The sequence below is a fragment of the Geotrypetes seraphini genome, chromosome 6, assembly GCF_902459505.1.
Source record: "Geotrypetes seraphini chromosome 6, aGeoSer1.1, whole genome shotgun sequence".
Taxonomy (NCBI): domain Eukaryota; kingdom Metazoa; phylum Chordata; class Amphibia; order Gymnophiona; family Dermophiidae; genus Geotrypetes; species Geotrypetes seraphini.
The window spans coordinates 87264617-87286394 of NC_047089.1; the positions used below are offsets into that span (position 1 = coordinate 87264617).

Here is a 21778-nt window from a genome sequence, read left to right on the forward strand (position 1 = left end):
CATATGGGAAATTAATTTCTCTATCAGCAAGCAGACCTAAATCAAACACTTAACTGGGTTATGACATTCAGAGATGCTGATACAAAAGAACTCTCCCACAGTTCATAACTAGAGTAGTGCTCTGAATATACATGGTAGTTACTATGTACAGTAGTCCCTCAGTTTCCTCTCCCCCCTCCCCCCGATTTGCTGAATAGGTATGAAAAAGTAGTCATATTGTTGGAAAATTTTATTTACCATTTAAGCTTCCACCTTAAATAGCTATATGTAACAATGGTACATATTTATCACATTAATAATGCAATCAACAGGTTAAAATTTTAATGTGCATTAAAACTTTTAACACAAAAATTACTGGCTACATCATCTCTGCCCCAATCAGAACCAACTTATATTGCCTCATCTGTCTCAGTTTCCTCCTCACACCTCCTTGGGTGCCAAGCTGCTGCTTCTCCAAGTCTGCAAGTGGCAATGAAAGCAACAGCTACCGTATACAGTATACTCGAATATAAACCAAGATTTTTAGACAAAAAAAAAGGACCAAAAATGGGGGTCTCGGTTTATATTCAAGCCTCCATTGGATGATGGTGCTGTTTTCCTCCCCTCACCACCCAATGACCAACACTGCTATTTTCCATCCCTCCCCATGTGCGGTATTTAGACTTTAGCAAAGCTTTCAACATAGTGCAGCATAAGAGATTGATAAATAGACTGAATGTGACAAATTGGATTAAAAGCTGGTTAAGTGGAGAGAAAGGATAGTAATAAATGGAGTTTTCTCAGAGGAAAAGGATGATGTTAGTGGAGTGATGCAGGGATCTGTCCTGGGGCCGGCTTTATTTAACATTTTAGTGGGTGATATTGCGTATGGACTATCTGGCAAAGTGTTCCTTTTTGCAGATGATACCAAGCTCTGTAATAGAGTAGGTACTCCCGAGGGTGAGGAGGGATCTGGCGAAGCTTGAAGAATGGTCAAGAAAGTGGCAACTAAGATTTAATGTTAAAAAATGCAAGATCATTCTCTTGGGCTGCAAAAATCTAGGAGAAAGGTATAGTATAGGAGGCGAGGAACTTTTGTGCATAGGAGAAGAGTGGGACTTAAGGGTGATTGTTTTGATGATCTCAAGGTGGCAAAATAGATAGAAAAGGCAACGGTCAAAGCCAGGAGGATGCTAGGGTGCATAAAGAGAGGAATGGCCAGTAGAAAAAGAGAGGTGATAAAACCCCATTTGGAATACTGTGTGCAATTTTGGAGACCGTACCTCGAAAAGATATAAATAGAATGGAGTTGGTCCAGAGGGCTGCTACAAAGTTGGTTAGTGGCCTTTGTCATAAATTATATGTATATAATATAGGTTTAATAAGAATAAACAAAAGACAGCTTATATAGAAATGCTTCCAAATATGATATAGTAACAGCAGTTAGGCTAACGGAGGAATAACACAGAGTGCCGGCAGTCTGTGATGCTCAGTCCATCTGCCTTTTAGAAACTGCATTGGACCTTTTATACCCAAGCTTAGGAGCCTGGTTACAGAGTCCTGCAAAGCTACTAATTACATACTTAATTTCTATTGGATTTTCACACTTTGTCATATTTAATGATTGGATGATATACATAATTGCAGTTGAGTCATAATGAAGCGTAATGTTAAATATGATTTCTCTATTTTCCCTAACAGTGCATTTTTAATACTAAGGTCAGTGATCCCCCCTCCCTCCTAAGCTTGATTGTAGTCAGCAGGTTTACCTGCAATTCATGTCATCTTGACCATGTCATCCTGACCTGGAGTTATGGCTTTTCTTGTGACCCAAGCATTTCTTGGAAAGTCCTTTAATAGAATATCTGTCAAGTGTCACAGCCAGCAGATAATTGTCAGCTTCTAGGGCAAAGATGAAGTCGTCTTGCAAAAGTATTATTTGTGCTGACAGGAAAATATATACTTTGCACAGTTCATAGACCTTATGGTAGGTTTAATTAAGCAGCACAATGTCTCTCCTGAGGGTCTTCTCATTTCCTCTTCATTCCCCTTTTGAAGCCTGAAGAGGCTTCACCGAGACCTGGAGCTAAGGTATAGATGAAGTCCGATGTTGTTCCAAAGGTATTGTTCATGTCCAAGGGGAGGGGGAGGAGACAAGGGATGCACTGCCCAAGAATCAAGCTTAGTAAAATTAAGAAGACACTTGTCATACCAACCGAGTCTAATAATATCCTAGCCTTGTAATGACTCGTTACAAAATCATAAAGCTACAAGTTGAGAACTGCTCTCTTCTTCTTCAGGCACCTGCAGGGTTACGGGATAACTAGACTTATTGCAAAAAATCACACTAGAATATTCCATATAGGGTGTTGAATCAGTAGGTAGGAACTCGGATAAGGGATTTATCTCAAGTTCACTAGGGTTCAATACCACAAATAGCACAAACGTGCCCAGAAAACGTTACCCACTCACATCACTTTGAACACCCTGTGGGCCAATCTAAAAATCTACAATTAATAGTACAAAATTTTTTTTTTTTTTTTCTTTTAAACTGCATATATTACAAAGCCTAGCTAGTTAGCCCTAAAACCCTGGTGTTTGTATGATATGTTTAAAGAATTTAAAGTAGATAATTCAATATCGTTTCTAAATCTCACATTGTTTGAGAAGCTCCTGTAGTGCTCAACCTTATCAGTTTATCAACCATTAATGAAGCTACTAAAAAGCCAGGAACTTATCTTATTCTGTAGACTGCTATTGTTCATACGGGGTGCCAGCTGATTGCTCTACAGAGCCTCGTTTTGTAACCTTTGTCAGGGGCAACCTCAGGGGCATCTCCCGGTGTAGTATAAATCCAAGAGCTGGTTCCCCATGGTGCAGTTACGCTGCAAATAAGAGCAAGAGTATTTAAGAGTTACAGAGCACTCCCCATCCCCACACTCCAGCTGATCCAAATCCTGCTAATCCGATTGGATCTACCCTTGTGACTCAATGAATTTTCTATCCAATGTTCATCCTACCTTTCGACAGGAGGAGGAGAAACTCCCCCCCCCCCCCAGTGAGGAGCGCAAATCAACAATCCCTGAAGGAGAGAAAGCGCTCTATTATACAAAATAATGGAGGAGGGACGAGGGTTACGGTGGGGGGGGGGAATTACTCCTCCTGTCGAAAGGTAGGACAAACATTGGATAGAAAATTCAGATGACATTGCATTTCAGTCAACGTGATAGTTTAGATGGGAAATGTAAGCGTAGGGTAATTGTTTTTCTCTGATCCCATTTGGATGTGTAGTAATTGTCATCATAGTAGCTTCAGCCACTTACTTTTTTGGGCTTTTTTGCCATCTCTGATGGGTGCAACTCTGACTTGCCTGCTACTACTTAACCTAAGGGGGCCTACCCAGATGAATAAGAATTTTTCTGTTGACCAGCTGATAGTTCTCCAGTCATATTTATGACCCTCAAAATTCTTTCCTAATGACAAATTGCCCTATTCAGCATTAGGGCCAGCTGTTTTCTATGACATGGTCAGTTTTAAATAACAAAATACAAAAGCAATAATTCCACAGCCAAAATATTGAAATACAAAACAGTAAGTGGAATATGACTAAAATTGAATTTATCAATTCAATTGCACTGATAGATCGTTTATGGAAGAAGGAAAACCTCAGACCGTATTGCTACGTCTCATAACAGCCAATGGCCATTTGACAAATGCAATGTTATAGTTTTAATCATTGGTCCACCTCATCCTTTGATATAAATGCAATACTGTAATTCATTAAGTGCAATAATTAATATAAATAAATACATTTTTATAATCAATGAATTTTATGCTTTTATAATAAATAAAGTTGATATGGTAGTCAAAATTTCATGATAAAATTATATAAGGTCATGTAAAAATTCTGCGCAAAATGGCAATTCTGTGCAAAATAGAAATTTTATCATAAATGAAATAAGAGCATAAGAAATGCCGCTGCTGGGTCAGACCAGTGGTCCATCCTGCCCAGCAGTCCGCTCACGCGGCGGCCCTCAGGTCAAAGACCAGTGCTCTAAATGAGTCCAGCCTCACCTGCGTACACTCCAGTTTAGCAGGAACTTGTCTAATTTTGTCTTGAAACCTTGGAGTGTGTTTTCCCCTATAACAGACTCCGGAAGAGCGTTCCAGCTTTCCACCACTCTCTGGATGAAGAAAAATTTCCTTATGTTTGTACGGAATCTATCCCCTTTCAACTTTAGAGAGTGCCCTCTCATTCTCCCTATCTTGGAGAGGGTGAACAGTCTGTCTTTCTCTACTAAGTCTATTCCCTTCAGTATTTTGAACGTTTCGATCAAGTCCCCTCTCAGTCTCCTCTTTTCAAGGGAGAAGAGGCCCAGTTTCTCTAATCTCTCACTGTACAGCAACTCCTCCAGCCCCTTAACCATTTTAGTCGCTATTCTCTGGACCCTTTCAAGTAGTACCTTGTCTTTCTTCATGTACGGCGACCAGTGCTGGACACAGTATTCCAGGTGAGGACGCACCATGGCCCAGTACAGCGGCATGATGACCCTCTCCAATCTGTTCGTGATCCCCTTCTTAATCATTCCTAGCATTCTGTTTGCCCTTTTTGCAGCCACGGCACATTGTGCAGATGGCTTCATCGACTTGTCGATCAGAACTCCCAAGTCCCTTTCCTGGGAGGTTTCTCCAAGTACCGCCCCGGACATCCTGTATACGTGCATGAGGTTTTTGTTCCCGACATGCATCACTTTACACTTATCCACGTTGAACCTCATTTGCCATGTCGATGCCCATTTCTCAAGCTTGATTATGTCACGTTGCAGATCTTCAGAATCCCCCTGTGTCTCACTACCTTGAATAACTTTGTATCGTCCATAAATTTAATCACCTCACTCATCGTACCAATGTCCAGATCGTTTATAAAGATGTTGAAGAGCACGGGTCCAAGCACTGAGCCCTGCGGCACCCCACTGGTGACACTCTTCCAGTCCGAGTATTGTCCATTTACCCCCACTCTGTTTCCTATGCGCCAGCCAGTTTTTGATCCACATGAGTATTTCACCCTCAATTCCATGAGTCGCAATTTTTCGAAGTAGTCGTTCATGCAGAACCTTGTTGAACGCCTTTTGAAAATCCAGATATACAATGTCGACTGGGTCGCCCTAGTCTATCTGCCTGTTTACTCCCTCAAAAAAGTGCAGCAAGTTTGTCAGACAAGATCTGCCTTTGCTGAAACCATGCTGGCTGGTCCTCATCAGACCTTGTCCATCAAGGTGATCAATGATACGGTCCTTTATCAGCACCTCTACCATCTTTCCCGGTACCGAGGTTAGACTAACCAGTCTATAGTTTCCCAGATCTCCCCTTGAACCCTTTTTGAAGATCGGCGTAACATTTGTCACCTTCCAGTCTTCTGGAATCTTTTCCGATTTGATTGACAGGTTGGCTACTAGTTGAAGCAGTTCAGCTATAAGCATAACATAAGCAATGCCTCTGCTGGGTCAGACCTGAGGTCCATCGTGCCCAGCAGTCTGCTCACGCGGCGGCCCAACAGGTCCAGGACCTGTGCAGTAATCCTCTAGCTATACCCCTCTATCCCTTTTTCCAGCAGGAAATTGTCCAATCCTTTCTTGAACCCCAGTATCGTACTCTGTCCTATTACGCTCTCTGGAAGCACATTCCAGGTGTCCACCACACGTTGGGTAGAGAAGAACTTCCTAGCATTCATTTTTAATCTGTCCCCTTTCAACTTTTCTGAATGCCCTCTTGTTCTTTTATTATTCGAAAGTTTGAAGAATCTGTCCCTCTCTACTCTCTCTATGCCCTTCATGATCTTGTAAGTCTCTATCATATCCCCTCTAAGTCTCCTCTTCTCCAGGGAAAAGAGACCCAGTTTCTCTAATCTCTCAGCGTATGAAAGGTTTTCCATCCCCTTTATCAGATGCGTCGCTCTCCTCTGAACCCTCTCGAGTAATGCCATGTCCTTCTTAAGGTACGGCGACCAATATTGGACGCAGTACTCCAGATGCGGATGCAACATCAGTCGATACAATGGCAGGATAACTTCTTTCGTTCTGGTTGTAATACCCTTCTTGATTATGCCTAGCATTCTGTTTGCCTTCTTAGCGGCCGCTGTGCACTGTGCCGTCGGCTTTATTGTCATGTCCACCATTACCCACAATTTCCTTTCTTGGGTACTCTCATTTAATAACATCCCTCCCATCGTATAGTTGTACCTCGGGTTTCTGTTTCCCTCATGTAATACTTTACATTTCTCAACGTTGAACTTCATCTGCCATCTCGTCGCCCATTCCCCTAGTTTGTTCAAGTCCCTTTGCAATTCTTCGCAGTCCTCTTTAGTCCACGCTCCACTAAATAGTTTGTTGTCGTCCGCAAATTTTATTATCTCACACTTCGTCCCTGTTTCTAGATCATTTATGAATATATTAAATAACAGCGGCCTGAGCACCGAGCCCTGCGGGACCCCACTCGTGACCCTCCTCCAGTCCGAGTAGTAGCCCTTCATTCCTACCCTCTGTTTCCTACCCGCCAACCAGTTTCTGATCCATCTATGTACGTCTCCTTCCACCCCATGGTTCTTCAGTTTCCGGAGTAGGCATTCATGGGGCACCTTGTCAAAGGCTTTTTGGAAATCTAGATATATGATGTCTATGGGGTCTCCTTTGTCCATCCGTTTGTTAATTCCTTCGAAGAAGTGCAATAAATTCGTTAGGCACGATCTCCCCTTGCAGAAACCATGTTGGCTGGTTATCAGAAGTTCGTTTCTTTCAAAATGTTCATCGATCTTTTCTTTTATCAGTGCTTCCGCCATTTTCCCTGGAACCGAGGTCAGACTCACCGGTCTGTAGTTTCCCGGGTCACCTCTTGATCCCTTTTTAAAGATGGGAGTAACGTTTTCTATCTTCCAGTCCTCCGGGATCATGCCTGTTTTCAGGGATAGATTGCAAATTTGCTGCAGTAGTTCCGCTATCTCCTCCTTTAATTCCTTCAGAACCCTTGGATGGATTCCGTCAAGACCTGGGGATTTGTCAGTTTTTAGTTTTTCTATCTGCCTGCATACATCTTCAAGGCTCACTTCCATGGATGTTAATTTTTCTGCTTGATTTCCATTGAAGAGTTGCTCAGGTTCCGGTATGCTGGATGTGTCTTCATTTGTAAATACAGACGAAAAGAACATGTTAAGTCTTTCTGCCACTTCTTTCTCCTCCTTCACCTTCCTGTCTCCGTCATCCAGTGGTCCCACCTCCTCCCTAGCCGGTTGCTTCCCTTTAACATATCTAAAGAACGGTTTGAAATTTCGTGCTTCCCTGGCTAGCCTCTTTCATACTTTTCGAACCACTCGGTGACATTCTTTTTGATACTTCCTGTGCTCTTTCCAGTTCCCCTCAGTTTTGTCCTTTTTCCATTTCCTGAATGAGTTTTTCTTATTGCCTATCGCTTCCTTCACTATTTTAGTTATCCACGTCGGGTCTTTTGTTCGACCCTTTTTGCACCCCTTTCTGCATCTGGGGATATACAGATTTTGTGCCTCGCTCACCGTGTTCTTGAGGAAAGACCAGGCATGTTCTACCTTTTGCTATTTTTTTGGAAGTGTTCCTAATTTTCTTCCTTACCATTTCCCTCATTGCTTCGTAGTTTCCTTTCCTGAAGTTGAAAGTTGTCGCTATGGTTCTCTTTCCTTTCGGTATTCCTACCTCAACCTTGAACTTGATCATGTTATGATCGCTGTTTCCCAATGGTCCCACTATCTCTACTTCCTTTGCAGTTCCCCTTAACCCATTCAGGAATAGATCCAGAGTTGCATTTCCTCTCGTTGGTACTCTAACAAGCTGCTCCATGAAACAGTCTTGTATAGCCTCCAGGAATTCTGTCTCCCTAGCGCATTTTGAGCTTCCAAGCCTCCAGTCTATCCCAGGGTAGTTGAAGTCTCCCATAATAACCGTGTTACCGCTTTTGCATTCTCGCTTCATCTCGGCTTCCATTTCTTCATCGATATCTCCAGTTTGCCCGGGTGGACGATAGTATAGGCCCATCTTTATTTCAGGCCCTTTCCTTCCCGGTATTTTAACCCATAGCGATTCCAGCTTGTTGGTCTTCTCTGCTATGTCCATTTTTGTCGATTGTATGCTTTCTTTTAAGTATAGGCCTATTCCACCTCCTTTCTATCGTAACCTGTCCTGGCGATAGAGCTTGTACCCCGGCAGTGATGTATCCCATTTGTTTTCTTCATTCCACCACATTTCAGAGACTCCAATTATGTCTATGTCCTCTGCATTGGCCATGGCTTCTAATTCCCCCATTTTGTTTCTTAGGCTCCTTGCATTAGTATATATGCAATTTAGATCCTGGTATTTTCTTGTCTTCATTTCCTTTCCCAGTGCTTCGGTTTTTAGTTTCTTCTCTTTTGTTACATTCCTTCTAACCTCCTCTTCTGGGTTAGTCGACTCCTGTAATTTGTCCATTGTTTCTTCCCAGCCTTTTTTCCCCTCGGTATCTTCACGGGATACCTTCTTCTGAATCGTCGACGCTTGGTCGACTGTCGGCTTTCCCTTTCTTCTTAGTTTAAAGCATGTTCTATTCCTCTCCTGACAAACAACGTATATACACGGTATATGTAGATTTTGTGCCTCGGTGACTGTGTCCTTAAAAAGGGACCAAGCTTGCTCTAGTGTTTTTAAAGTGTTTATCCTCTTCTTAATCTTCTTCCCCACCATGAGTCTTATCCCTTCGTAATTTCCCTTGCGGAAATTCAGCGTTGTGGCCGTCGTTCTGGACCGGTGTTTCTCCCCTGCGTCCAGGTTGAAGTGGATCATATTGTGATAGCTGCTTCCCAGCGTCCCCTCTACTTCTACACCTTGTGCCGGTCCTCACACTCCATTCAGAATTAAGTCCAGAAATGCATTTCTTCTTGTATTTTCCTTGACAAGTTGTTCCAGGAAGCAATCGCCTACAGCATCCAGGAACTTGGTCTCCCTAGCACAGCTGGAGGTGCCTAGGTTCTAGTCTATCCCCGGATAGTTGAAGTCACCCATGATAACTGCGAGGCCTCCCTTGTATTTGCGTTTAATCTCATCCGTCATTTCTACATCAATTTCTTCAGACTGCCCTGGGGGTCGGTAGTAGTTGCCGATCTTCATTTCCAATGCATTTGTTCCCGGAATTTTGACCTATAGAGACTCTAACTTGTTTGTCATTCCTGGCGTGTTCTCTCCAGTAGATTAAATTCCCTCTTTGACATATATGGCAATGCCCCCACCTTTTTGAGCCATTCTGTCTCTGCGGTATAGTTTGTATCCCGGTAGCACAGTGTCCTAGAAGTTTTCCTCAGTCCACCATGTTTCCGTGATTCCGGTGATGTCAGCGTTATCTTTTTGTGCCATAGCTTCTAATTCACCCATCTTATTCCTTAGGCTCCTTGCGTACGTGTACATACACTTGAGTTTACTGCCTGTTCCTTTCTTGCGTTTCCTTCCCTCTTGTGTCCCTTTCGATCTTACTTGCCTGACTCTGTTTATGGGACTCACAAAAACTCATAGAAAGACCATTAATCTACGTGAATGAAATCAATGATGTTGCAGAAATTTAATTTATGATAAAATTGCTATTTTGCACAGAATTGCCATTTTGCACAGAATTTTTACTTGACCTTATATAACTTTATCATGAACTTTTGACAACCATATCAACTTTATTTATTATAAAATCTTAAAATTCATTGATTATAAAAATGTATTTATTTATAGTAATTGTTGCACTTAATGAATTATTGCACTTATATGAAAGAGATGGAGGCAGACCAATGATTGAAACCATAACATTGCATTTGCCAAATGGCCATTGGCGTATGAGACGTAGCAATACGGTCTGAGGTTTCGCCTTCTTACATAAACGATCTATCAGTGCAATTGAATTGATAAATTCAATTTTAGTCCCATTCCACTTTTTGTTCAGTTGTAAATAGCCCCATAGGAAGATAAGCACTATGTAAGGCTCTTATTAATTGATAATGCTTAGTCAATCAGTCTTGTGTTTTCTGGATGCCATTTTCTCAATTCTTTTTCCCTTTTGCAGGCTGCTGTTGAAGTTTTTGGCCTAGTTCAGCAATTACTACCTTCAGTAGCCATTTTGAACCAGAAGTATGCACCCCCTGCCTTCAATCCAAATCAGTCCACAGATAGTAACACTGGGAATCAAGCTGAGCAGCTCTCTGCTTGTACTACCTCCAATCACTATGCTGTCTTAGAGAGCGAACACCCCTACAAACCAGCAAGTGTCATGCACTACAAGGTACATCTCTTAAGATTTATATTGAAAGGGCTAGACTAATCTTCTGTTGGCTTGAGTGACTGGAAATCTGGAGACTAAGAATGAGATCTTTTTAAAGAGAAATCTTAGAGCTATGATCTAGTACCTATAACGATGGTTTTCAAACCCAGTCTGAGGGATTATGAACTAGTTAGGGTTAAGGGTATCCATAGTAAAAATGCATTAGGCAAAATTTAATTCTGTTGAGACAGTGTATGTAAACCTGCCACATGTTCTCCCCCCCTCCTCCCCGGAGGAGTTTAATCTAGAACGTAAGATTTGGAATCAAACTCCATGGTATTAATCCTTTTGGAGGGGTAGTCTAGTGATTAGTGCAATGGGCTGAGAAGCAGCAGGTCTAGGGTTTAAACCTGCTGATGCCACTGACACACATCTGTGACTTTGGACAAGTCACTTTCTCCTATTGCTTCAAGTGCCCATTGGACAATGACCAGTTGTGTATTAAAGTGGGAGCGGTCCACTCCGGGCACAATCTTACTTGGTACGTTGGCACCCCTTCTTCTCTGCAGCCCCCCTTCCTACTCCTCCCCCTGCCTCGTTCTCCTCTTTTCCCATACCTTTTTAACTTTGGCGTGAGCAGCTACCAACTTGCTACCCACATTGGCTTCGGCGCACTCTCTGATGTCACTTCCAGGACCTGGAAGTGATGTCAGAGCGCTGAAGCCAATGCAGGTAATAAGTTGACTGCTCACACCAAAGTTAAAAAGGTACGGGGCAGAGGAAGGGGTACCACCACCCCGTGCGCCTCTCCCCCTCGCTACACCACTGGCAGTGACTTATTGTACATGAATAGGTTTCACCCTTTATAAGTACAGTAGTAGTATTATGGCTACAGTTTTGCATTAAATACCTTTCTCTGTTACATAAACAGTCATGCAGTATGCAGTTACAGAAATGCTATGTATGTTCATTCATAATGCTGTTTTGTGAAACATGAGTCCTTTTTATTTTTGATGAAATGTATTCTATAGCAATAGGTGAGTCGTTCTAGACATGTGGGTTATCTCCCAGTGGCCTCAAGCCATCTGCAGAAGGAATCCACTTCGTATTTTTTCTCTGACTCTCCTCTACTTCACTGAAAGGTCTACTGCCACCTGTAGTTTTTCCCTTTTGCACTTGAGCCCGAAGGAGTGTTTCTGTTCTGCTCTCCCCTTTTTCTTATTTATTTGGTGTTTTATTCATCCCTTATTGAGGTGGTGTTTGTGCTTGGAGCATTTCTTCAGCTCTGCCTGTGTAGAGAAGACGCATACTTTGGTCTGCAGCTGACAGGCCAATCCCTGTTAGCTAGCCTGCATTTGTTTCTTTGGAGCTCGGTGCCGTCCCCACTTTTTCCTCACCTTCTGTTTAGCAGGGGTTCAAGCATAAGCTGTTAGACTTCATTTGTAGGCTCAGATGTATTTTTGGCTCTACCCTTTCCCGTAGTGTGTCCATCAGTCTGCAAGAGTGGAGATACAGTCAGGCACTGTGTCTGACTGACATCCCAAAGATCAGCGTTGAAGAGGCATGCCTAGCCTGAGGCACTGATTTCTCTGATTCCAGCAACTATAAGAGAGCTGAGGCAGACTGCAACACATTTCAGCACAGGTCACAGTGTTGGGGTGGGGGGCTGAATTTCACAGTTTTAGAGATTTCTGCATATCCCCCTGTGTTTGTTTCCCCACCTGAAAAATCCTAAAATCGCCATTTTTGTACTTTGTAAAGGTGAAGAGTGTGGTGAAGAGTGCAGCACCCTGAGGTTGTGGGTTCAAACCCATGCTGCTCCTTGTGACCCTGGGCAAGTCACTTAATCCCCTCATTGCCCCAGGTACATTAGATAGATTGTGAGCCCGCCGGGACAGACAGAGAAAAATGCTTGAGTACCTGAATAAATTCATGTAAACTGTTCTGAGCTCACTTGGGAGAATGGTATAGAAAATTAATTAAATAAATAAAATCATGATTTTGGCGATCACAATTTTGGCGTGAATTTCTTAATAGCAACCATCTTAGAATTTTTAGTTATCTTTTTTTAAAGGCTCCCTGTACTTCCCAAAATTGCAATTTTGCCTCAAATCTTGTTGGGATGGAATCTTTGGCCTCTTCTACTTGCCAGGATTCCACAAATTTAGTGTTTCTAGAGCGACCGTGCACCGTGTGGTGCATCCGTGAGAGGTGGCAGCGTCATGCTTAACCTCTTCCCTATCTAGGCAGGTGACTAAATGGGCGGCCATTTCTTTTTTTGGAGCTCAGTAAGGTTGAAAGTTCCATGCAAAAAGGACGCGGATGCCCTACAGCCCAAGAAATGCTTTGAGTCATCTAAGGGTGATTCTACTCCTCAGGGTGCAGAGGCTTCTCAGAATTTCTGAAATTCTTGTGGAATACCTTTCAGGATTGCTGTGCTTCTACTGCGCAGTCCCGCTCTACCTTGGACTTGTCTCAGTGGGTTTTGCCACTTTAGGCATGTCTTCTTCTCAGTCAGCTGCTGTTCTTAAGTTAGCTGATCCTGATTTAGGCAATGCTTTTGATGATGATCAGCTTGTTTTCCGGGGACACTCTTCCCGTGGCAGGGGACCCAGGACAGTATACTGGATCTTCAGATTCTTCTCTGACTTTAAAACCTGGGGATGATCTCATGGTACAGCATTAATTTAAGTTTGTTGCTTTGCCTGATCTCATTTCGGAGACTTTGCAGGAGTTTAATTTAGTCACTCAACTGGCTCCTTCTTCCTCCTCCTCTCTCCTTTGTGGAGTACGAACTCAATGTTCCACTTTTCCCTGGCATCCTGATGTGAGCGTTCTGATCTCGGAGCAATGGGATTCTCCAGATGGTGCTCTCAAAGTGGTGAGAGCTATGTCCTGTTCTGTTATGTCCCTTCCGGATTCCATACGTTAGGTGTTCAATCCTTGCCCGCAGTTTGGGTGTTGCAGAAATCTACATCTTTTCTGAACACATGCTGCACTCTCCCTAGTGTTAGAAATAGTTTCAATTTCTGGAAGCAGTCTGAGCAGAAGTCTTTTGCTGTTTCTCTGCTTCTTTTTCTTATTTTTTCACTTAGATTGCTTAAATTTTGTTTCTAAGTGACTTTGGTGTCTTGAGATCCCTTCCCAGTGGTCTGCTGTCAGAGAAAATGACACAGTCCTGCTTTGCTGGCCTGCAGCTTCACAGAGAAACTCCAGTGGATCTGTGAAGCCAGCTTGCTGTGTACCACCTTCTGGAAATACCCAGAGTCCCTTCTCATGAAGTTTGCTGGCCGATAACCCTGTCACAGGTCTCTAACGCAGGCTGATTGCATCTGGATAGAAACCCACCCAGGTTTCAAGACACAGGCTGCTTTTCCTGCCCCCGACTGCGTGGCAGAAGATCTGTTGGGATGGAGGATATAGTTGGTCTTTGGCCAGCTGGCAGTCCGAAGATCTTCATTCCTATGCATTTGGAGTTGTTTTCTGAGGCAGAAAGTCATTTTTCTCCATTCAGCTGCTTTAAAAACATTGACAGACAAAGGCACTGCAGAGATTGTGAGTACCTGCATTATTTCCTATGGGAACTTTAAGCACAAATCATTCCATCACACACCTAGTTTGGGATCCCAAACACACCACAATCATATTTCATTCATATTCAATAATTATTGTTAAGGTACATATAAACTATGTGAAATCTTATATCTTCCCCAAGCCAGACTGAGAGGTCTGGCATTAATTAGAGCCATGAAGTCAAGGCAGGAAATTGCACAAAGACACAGAGAGAGACAGAAAGAAACATGGAGGCAGTTTTAATACCTCTACAATATATGTATCTAATTTCCCTTGTGATCTTGCTTTACCTAGCAATTCACATAAATACAAAATTCTCATTTTCTTACACTATATATCGGTTTACTGGTTTTTTGTTTATTATCCTGCCTTTTCAAAGTTTTAAATATGTCTGCATGTATATAAAACCCTATGATCAGGACAGAAAGGTCTCTGTCACACCTTTCTATTGCTTCTTCTGTGCTATTTGCGCCATCCAGGCCTTCTACACTGTCTGATCTCATTCGAGTCTTAGTACATGTTCTGCTGGTTCAGAGTCTGAGTGCCAAACTCTTTGGAACTGTCTTCGGATGAGAAGAAAGCGCTGATGTCTCCTGGGGTTGGTATGGCTTCCTCACACACAGGCTGTCTTATACTGTTTTAGTCCCTGGATCTTTCAGAAGCTTACTTACTTACATATTCCCATTTATCAGGCACACTGGAAATTCTTCCAGTTTTATATTCTGGAAAATCATTACCAGTTTTCATCTCTACCTTTTTGCCTGGCAAAGGTTCCTCGTGCCTTCACCAAGGTGATGGTGGTCATTGCAACTCACTTGAGGAAGATGGGGCTGCAGGTACACCTGTACTTGAACGATTGGCTGATAGGAGCCCCCTCATTGGCCAAGGATCGGCACATGGTGAATCAGGTGGTCCAGGTGGATTGTGAATTACAGGAAAAATAATTTGACCCCGATGCAGTCCCTGGAATATCTAAGGGTCTTGTTCAACATGGCAGCTGGCTGAGTTTATCTTCCAGAGGCATTCAGACAGAAGCTGTGCTGTCAGATTTCTTGCCTTCTGGACAAAGAAACTCTGTCTGCGTGGGACTATCTCCAGGTCATGGGGTCCATGGGCAAGGGCACATATGCATCCTCTTCAGCATGTGTTGCTCTCTCGTTGAGGTCCACAGATGAAAAGATTGCACACAGCTCTTCCTTGGATTCTGGAGGCCCGGGCCATTATGAATTGGTAGCACCTTCTGCAGCCTCTCTTCAGTGGCATACCTCTGCGGATTGCATCTTGGGTAGTTATGATGACAGATGCCAGTCTCCACTGCTGGAGAGCCCATTGCAACCGTCGTCCCATTCAGGGGTGTTGGACACCCTTTCAAAATAAATGGCCAATCAACTGATTGGAACTGCGGGCCATTCGCTTGGCTCTGGTGAAATTGCAGACGACTCTGGAGGGCCAAGTGGTCCAAGTCTTCTCTGACAATGCAACAGCGGTGGCATGTGTCAGTTACTAGGGAGTAACCAAGAGTGATTCAATGACTCAGGAAGCCTGCCTGCTCTTTTCTCTGGGCGGAACATCATCTCCAGGCTCTTTTGGCAGTACTTGTGGTGGGAGTCAACAATGTTCAAGTAGACTTCCTCAACAGACAGACCTTTGATCCGGGTGAGTTGGCGCTGTCCTTGGCAGCATTTCAGGCCATTGTGCAGCACTGGGGTCAACCTCATTTTGACCTAATGGCAATAGTAAATAACTCGAAAGCCATTCAATTCTTCAGTCAAAGATACAAGCCCAGAAGCAAGTGCCTAGACTCTCTGGTACAGCCATGGCCAGAGGGAGTTCTACTATATTGTTTTCCTCCCTGACCCATGATAGGTCAGGTCTTTCGGCAGATTGTGACTCATCAGTGAAGTGTCATTCTGGTGACTCTAGACTGGCCTCACAGACCGTGTTATGCAAATCTGATGTGTCTTCACATAGGTTGTGGCCTTCAGTTGTAGGCTCTTCCAGACCTTCTCTCACGGGGTCCAGTCTCCATGGAGAATCCCGATCGCTTTGCTCTTATGGCATGGCTATTGAGTGTGAAGCATTAGAGCTCAAAGGGTATTCTGATGCAGTCATTTCTACTCTTCTGAAATCTAAGAAGTTGATTACTGTGTCTGCCCTCACTAAGGTGTGGCAGACTTTCCAACATTGGTGCAACCAGTCCAGTGTGAAGCCATATATTGGTTAATGACCTTTACAACATCGATACCTTCACAAATATATATGAAGAATCCACACTCACTGCCAACACCCTTGCAGACTTCTTCAACAACAAGATCCAAAGATTAAGATCAACTTTACCTACCAAGACCAATTCCCTCGAACAGTTCCCCATCCTCCCAGACCCTAATACACCCAACTCAGACCCGGGTATAATTAAACCAGACCCAGGAGCCAGAACAAACCTTAGCTGGAAACAATTCTCAACAATTGACTGGAAAACCTTTAATACCTACTATAATAAATACAACCGCTCCTTCTGCAAATTAGACACATGCCCACCAAACATCATGAAAGCAGCCCCGAGCCACTTCAAAGCAAACATGATGACTTGGGTTAACTCCCTATTATCCGCAGGAATCTTCCCACCAGAGCAAGGTCACATCATGATTACCCCCATTTTAAAAAACGCAAAAGAATCACCAAACTCCCCATCCAACTACAGACCGATCGCAAGCATCCCCTTATTCACCAAAATAGCAGAAGGGGCAGTAAAGGTAGAACTCTCCACATACCTAGAAAAATTCAACATCCTAAGCGACTATCAATCTGGCTTTCGCACGGAACACAGCACCGAAACCATCTTAGCCACTCTTCCTGACCATCTCCACAAGCTCTTTAGTCAGGGCTCTAGTGCATTGATTGTACAACTAGACCTAAGCAGTGCCTTCGACCTGGTTGACCACACCATACTCCTTGAATGTCTGTCACACATTGGTATCTCCGATCAGGTCCTCAACTGGTTTCAGGGGTTCCTAAAAAATAGATCCTACAAAGTACACCAGAACAACGCTTTCTCATACTGCTGGGAAAACACCTGCGGTGTACCGCAGGGCTCCCCCCTATCCCCCACCCTGTTCAATATCTACCTAGCCTCCCTAGGTAACCTACTACACACCCTCAAACTCAAATTTTTCATCTATGCAGATGATATCACATTAGTCATCCCTTTCACTAGTTTCTCACCTGAAACACTTGATTACATTACAAATATCCTCTACCAGATTGAGCTCTGGATGCTAGCATTCAGGCTGAAACTAAATTCCGACAAAACAAAATTTTTTCTGGCCTCCCCCAACGACAAAATCAAGGACACCACTATCCAACTGAAAGGAAGGCCTTTCCCCCTTGAAAACACCGTAAAAATCCTGGGTGTTACGCTGGACAGACATTTATCCTTAGAATCTCACACCGACCTCAGCGTCAGGAAATGTTTCGCGGTACTCTGGAAACTCCAAACCATAAAAAAATACTTCAATGATTCCTCGTTCCGCCTTCTAGTGCAATCTGCCATTCTCAGCATTCTAGACTACTGTAATATTATTTACCTGAACTCCACGAAGAAAACGACCAGGAGACTAAAAGTGATCCAAAACACAGCCTCATCTATGGCCTAAAGAAATGGGAACATATCACCCCTTTCTACCACCAACTCCACTGGCTGCCTTTCGAATCCAGAGTACTCTTCAAATTTGCATGCTTCTGCTACAAATCGGTAAACGGCCTCTCGCCAAGATACATCAATCCCCTCTTTAACCTTTACTGCACCAACAAGAAATCCCGTAGAATTCAACTGTTCGCCTACCCCTCGCTTAAGCTCCGTCATCTTAAAAGATTCCTAGACAAAACCTTCGCCTTCCAAGCAACCAAGATGAACCAATGGATCGCCCAAATGATTCTCGAGGCTCCCACTTACCTCGACTTCAGAAAAACACTCAAAACTTACCTATTCAACAAACAAGCCCCCTAACGCCCCCTCTCCGGAATTACCTGGCCACACGCCCGCCCCTTTCCCCATTCATTGATCGCTGACTTCCAGCTCACTTACCCTCCTCCTTCTTCATCAGCCAAGTTCGGCTAAAGTTGTTGTAAATCCAATAAATCGTGGTAAATCGGCCCGTTCGGCCCTTCCCCCCCCTTTATTGACCGCTTTCCTCCTTCTCTACTTCCCACTCCCGCTTCTTCAGCCATGTTCGGCAGAAGGTGTTCTAAATCCAATACATTGTTTGTATATCCAATACATTGCCTGTAAACCCAATACATTGTTTGTAAATCGGCATGTCAATGCGGATCCTAATATAATTATTGTGAACCGCCTAGAACTCGATGGGCATGGCGGTATATAAGAATAAAATTATTATTATTATTATATTCTACTCCAGTTTCAGTGGTGCTAGCCTTTCTTCAGGTGAGCCTCAATAAGGGCCTCACTATGGCTTTGCTTCGGGTACAAATCACTGGTCTCTCTTGTTTTAGAGTCCAGGATTGTAGTCCTTTGCTTGTGTCTCACCCTGATGTGGCCAGATTTCTAAAATGTGCTCTTCGCCAATCCAACCACAGTTCCTTGATGGAACTTTAACTTGGTTCTGTCTGGTCTCACCAAACTTCTTTCTTGGTCCTAATGCTAAATGCAGTTTTTCTGGTCACATTACCTCAGCAAGACGTGTCTTGGAGTTCCAGTCTCTGTCTTGTAGAGAGCCTTTCTTGAGGATCTCGGAGACTGGGATCTTTTTCTGCACGGTTTCTTAGTTTCTACCAAAGGTGGTGTTGGCATTCCATGTTAATCAGGAAGTGTATTTCTCCCCTATCTGTGCTGACTCATTCTTCTAAGCAGGGTGCTCCTGCTTCCAAGGCCACTATTTCCAGATGGATCAATTTAGGTCATTTCGTCAGCCTACATTCTATATGGTAAAAAGTCTCCTGTTTCTGTTAAGGTGCATTTTTCCAGGAGTATGGCCTTCTCATGGGCTGAAGCTAGGGTGAACTCCCCTGTGGAGATTTATAGGGCGACTACTTGGACAACTCTGCACATGTTTCTCAAATTTTACAGAGTGGATGTGGCTGCAAGATAGGACTCTGCCTTTGGGTCCTCAATCTTGAGGGTCAGCGCAGTCAGCCCACCCTAGGTGTTTGGGACTGCTTTTGTACGTCACACATGTCTAGAATGACCCACCTATTGCACTAGAAAAAAAAATTGCGTCCTTACCTGGATAATATCTTTTCCAGTAGATAGGTGAGTCATTCTAGATTTCCTCCCGGTCCTATCTATGCCTGCCTACGGTCTCATTCTACTTTCGCTTCTCCAAGTTTGATTCTTGGATGCCAGCCAGCCCTTTTTGAACTTGATGAATTCTGTAAATATGTTCAATTTGCATGCGGGGATATTACCTGAGCTCCTTTGATATTTTTGCTAGCTATTGGCTGTTTGTTGTTCTAATGTTTTCTTGTTGAGCAAAATGGTTGATTCTTGGGAATGTTCCCATTGGTGACTGCTTCACATACTGTCGATGGACATCTTTGTGCTTGGATACTAACTACAGGTGGCAGTAGAGGAGAGTCCATCCAGAATGGATTCCTTCTGCAGAGGGCTCATGGCCATTGGAAGATAACCCACATGACTAGAATGACTCACCTATCTACTAGAAAAGATATCATCATGGTAAGATTATAATCTTTTTGTAGAATGCCTCATTTTCTAGAGCTTACTATATTGGTATGACAGGTTAGAGTTTAGTGCAGAGATGGCTAAATTTTTCTAAAGATCAACAGTTTCATGATCTCACTAGTGAGTAATATCATCCAATGGAGCCCAACATAGGGAAAAAGCTTTAGTCAGTTTCTAGATTTTAGAGCATCACCCCACATGTTCTGTAATTCCTGTGATGTGCTGTCAAATGGGATCTCCTCAATTTTTATTTTTCTGTGGAGCCAAGAATGCATAGTTTTGTTGCAGTTTTTGGATGAGAGACTTATATATATAGAGATTGAGAGCACATGTGTTTCAAACTTTAGAAAATAGGCTCTTGATCAATCTTGGAACATCCATGCTGGAATCACTTGGGTTCAACATAAATTATCCAGAATCCCACTTGAGCATATAACCTCAATTTTAATTCATAGGAACTCTTCCAGACATGATTCTGGTGAAAGGCTTTCTTCAGATAGAATTACCATGCTATTGCCTGTGGTGCAAGAGACCTGAGTCAGACATCAAAGGAGCATATTAAAGTTGTAGGTTCATTTGACCTCAGCAATGCATATAACTCCCTTGGCACATCTCGAAATGTATTTTTCTCACTATGGACTCAGGCCATTTAGAACTTATAAGATGTAGTCTTAGTTATCATGCATCTCAGGGACTCCCTGTCCAGGTGAATGGACCAATTAATTCTGGCCAAAGGTGTTCCTTTTCAGATTCCTCTTGTGCAAATTGTCCTCATCACATAAGCATCCAAACTGGATTGGGGTCATCTTGTAGATTGATTTCATATTCAGTGTGTCTGGTCTGCCCAGAAGAAATGTCAAGATAAATTTCTGGTGTTTAAGACAGTATGGGCCACCTGAGCAGTTTATTAAATGTAATAAAGACTACGTTGATAAAATTCTAGACCAAATGGACAATCAGATACCATTTACTACATCAAGAAGCAGGGAAGAACAGGTTCATATTTCCTGTGTTAGAAAACTGTTGGAATGTGGACCTGGAATGATTCTGACACACATTTGGTAGAGGACAATGGCAGACAGGCTGACCCATGTATTTCAAGCACGAGTGGACTCAGGAGTAGCAAATGTGATTTTCCTTGATTGAGACACACCCACAGTGAATTTTTTCACATTTCCTCTAAACAGGATGGTTCCACTGTTCTCTTCCAGGACAAGATTCATGACAGACTAGCTTTGGATGTGTTCCATATTCTCTGAGTATACTTATAGTAAAATCTTTAAAATTTAGACAGGACCAGGGAACCACATAAAAATAGCCTTACTGGGTCAGACCAGTGGTCCATCAAGCCCAGTAGCCCATTCTCATGGTGGCCAATCCAGGTCACTAGTACCTGGCCAAAACCCAAGAAGTAGTAATATTCCATGCTACTGATCCAGGGCAAGCAGTGGCTTCCTCCATGTCTTTCTCAATAACAGACTATGGACTTTTCCTCCATGAAATTGTCCAAACTTTCTTAAAACCAGCTATGCTATCTGCTCTTACCACAACCTCTGGCAACTTGTTTTAGAACTTAATTATTCTCTGAGTGAAAAAAAATTTCCTACTATAGGTTTTAAAAGTATTTCCCCGTTTTCTTTGAGCCATCTCAACTGACAACCTTTCTCTCAATTTCATGTTTGGAGAAAGATGGAACATGAGTGCTAAGTTTAAGAAAGGGTGTATTAACCTCAGTCAACTAGTTAATATCTTTGAACTTAATTTTCCTTTATTATTATTCGCCTATCATCCACCTTGGATCCCTCTTGAAGGCTTGAGTTGAGATTTAAGCTTATATTTAATATTTGATGTTTTATTATAATGTCTATTCTTTTATTCTCTTGCTGAATTTCCTTTCTGTACAAGTTATGCTTGATTATATTGAAAAATTCAATAAATATATAATTAAAAAAAAAAAAAAAGTATTTCCCTGTAACTTCGGGTGTCCCCTAGTCTTTCTAATTTTTGATGGAGTGAAAAATCGATCCACTTGTACCCATTCTACTCTACTCAGGATTTTGTAGACTTCAATATCTTCCCTCAGCCTTCTCTTTTCCAAGCTGAAGAGCCCTAACCATTTTAGTCTTTCCTCATTTGAGAGGAGTTCCTTCCCCTTTACCATTTTGGTCTCTCTTCTTTGAGCCTTTTCTTTTTTTTTTTTTTGCCCCAATGTTTTAACATCTTTCAATTCTAGGA

The 21778-nt window shown here is 42.8% G+C and overlaps 1 protein-coding gene across 9 annotated transcripts in view; it reads left to right on the top strand.

Moving 5' to 3' along the window:
- The window catches only part of MYCBP2 (MYC binding protein 2), a 977923-nt gene that overhangs the window by 520487 nt on the left and 435658 nt on the right, over positions 1 to 21778 (top strand). For all 9 annotated transcript variants that reach the window (XM_033949399.1, XM_033949405.1, XM_033949401.1 and 6 more), the window contains one exon: positions 10075 to 10290. In XM_033949399.1, coding sequence (XP_033805290.1) covers positions 10075 to 10290 — 216 coding nt within the window. The remainder of the gene's footprint in view (positions 1 to 10074; positions 10291 to 21778) is intronic.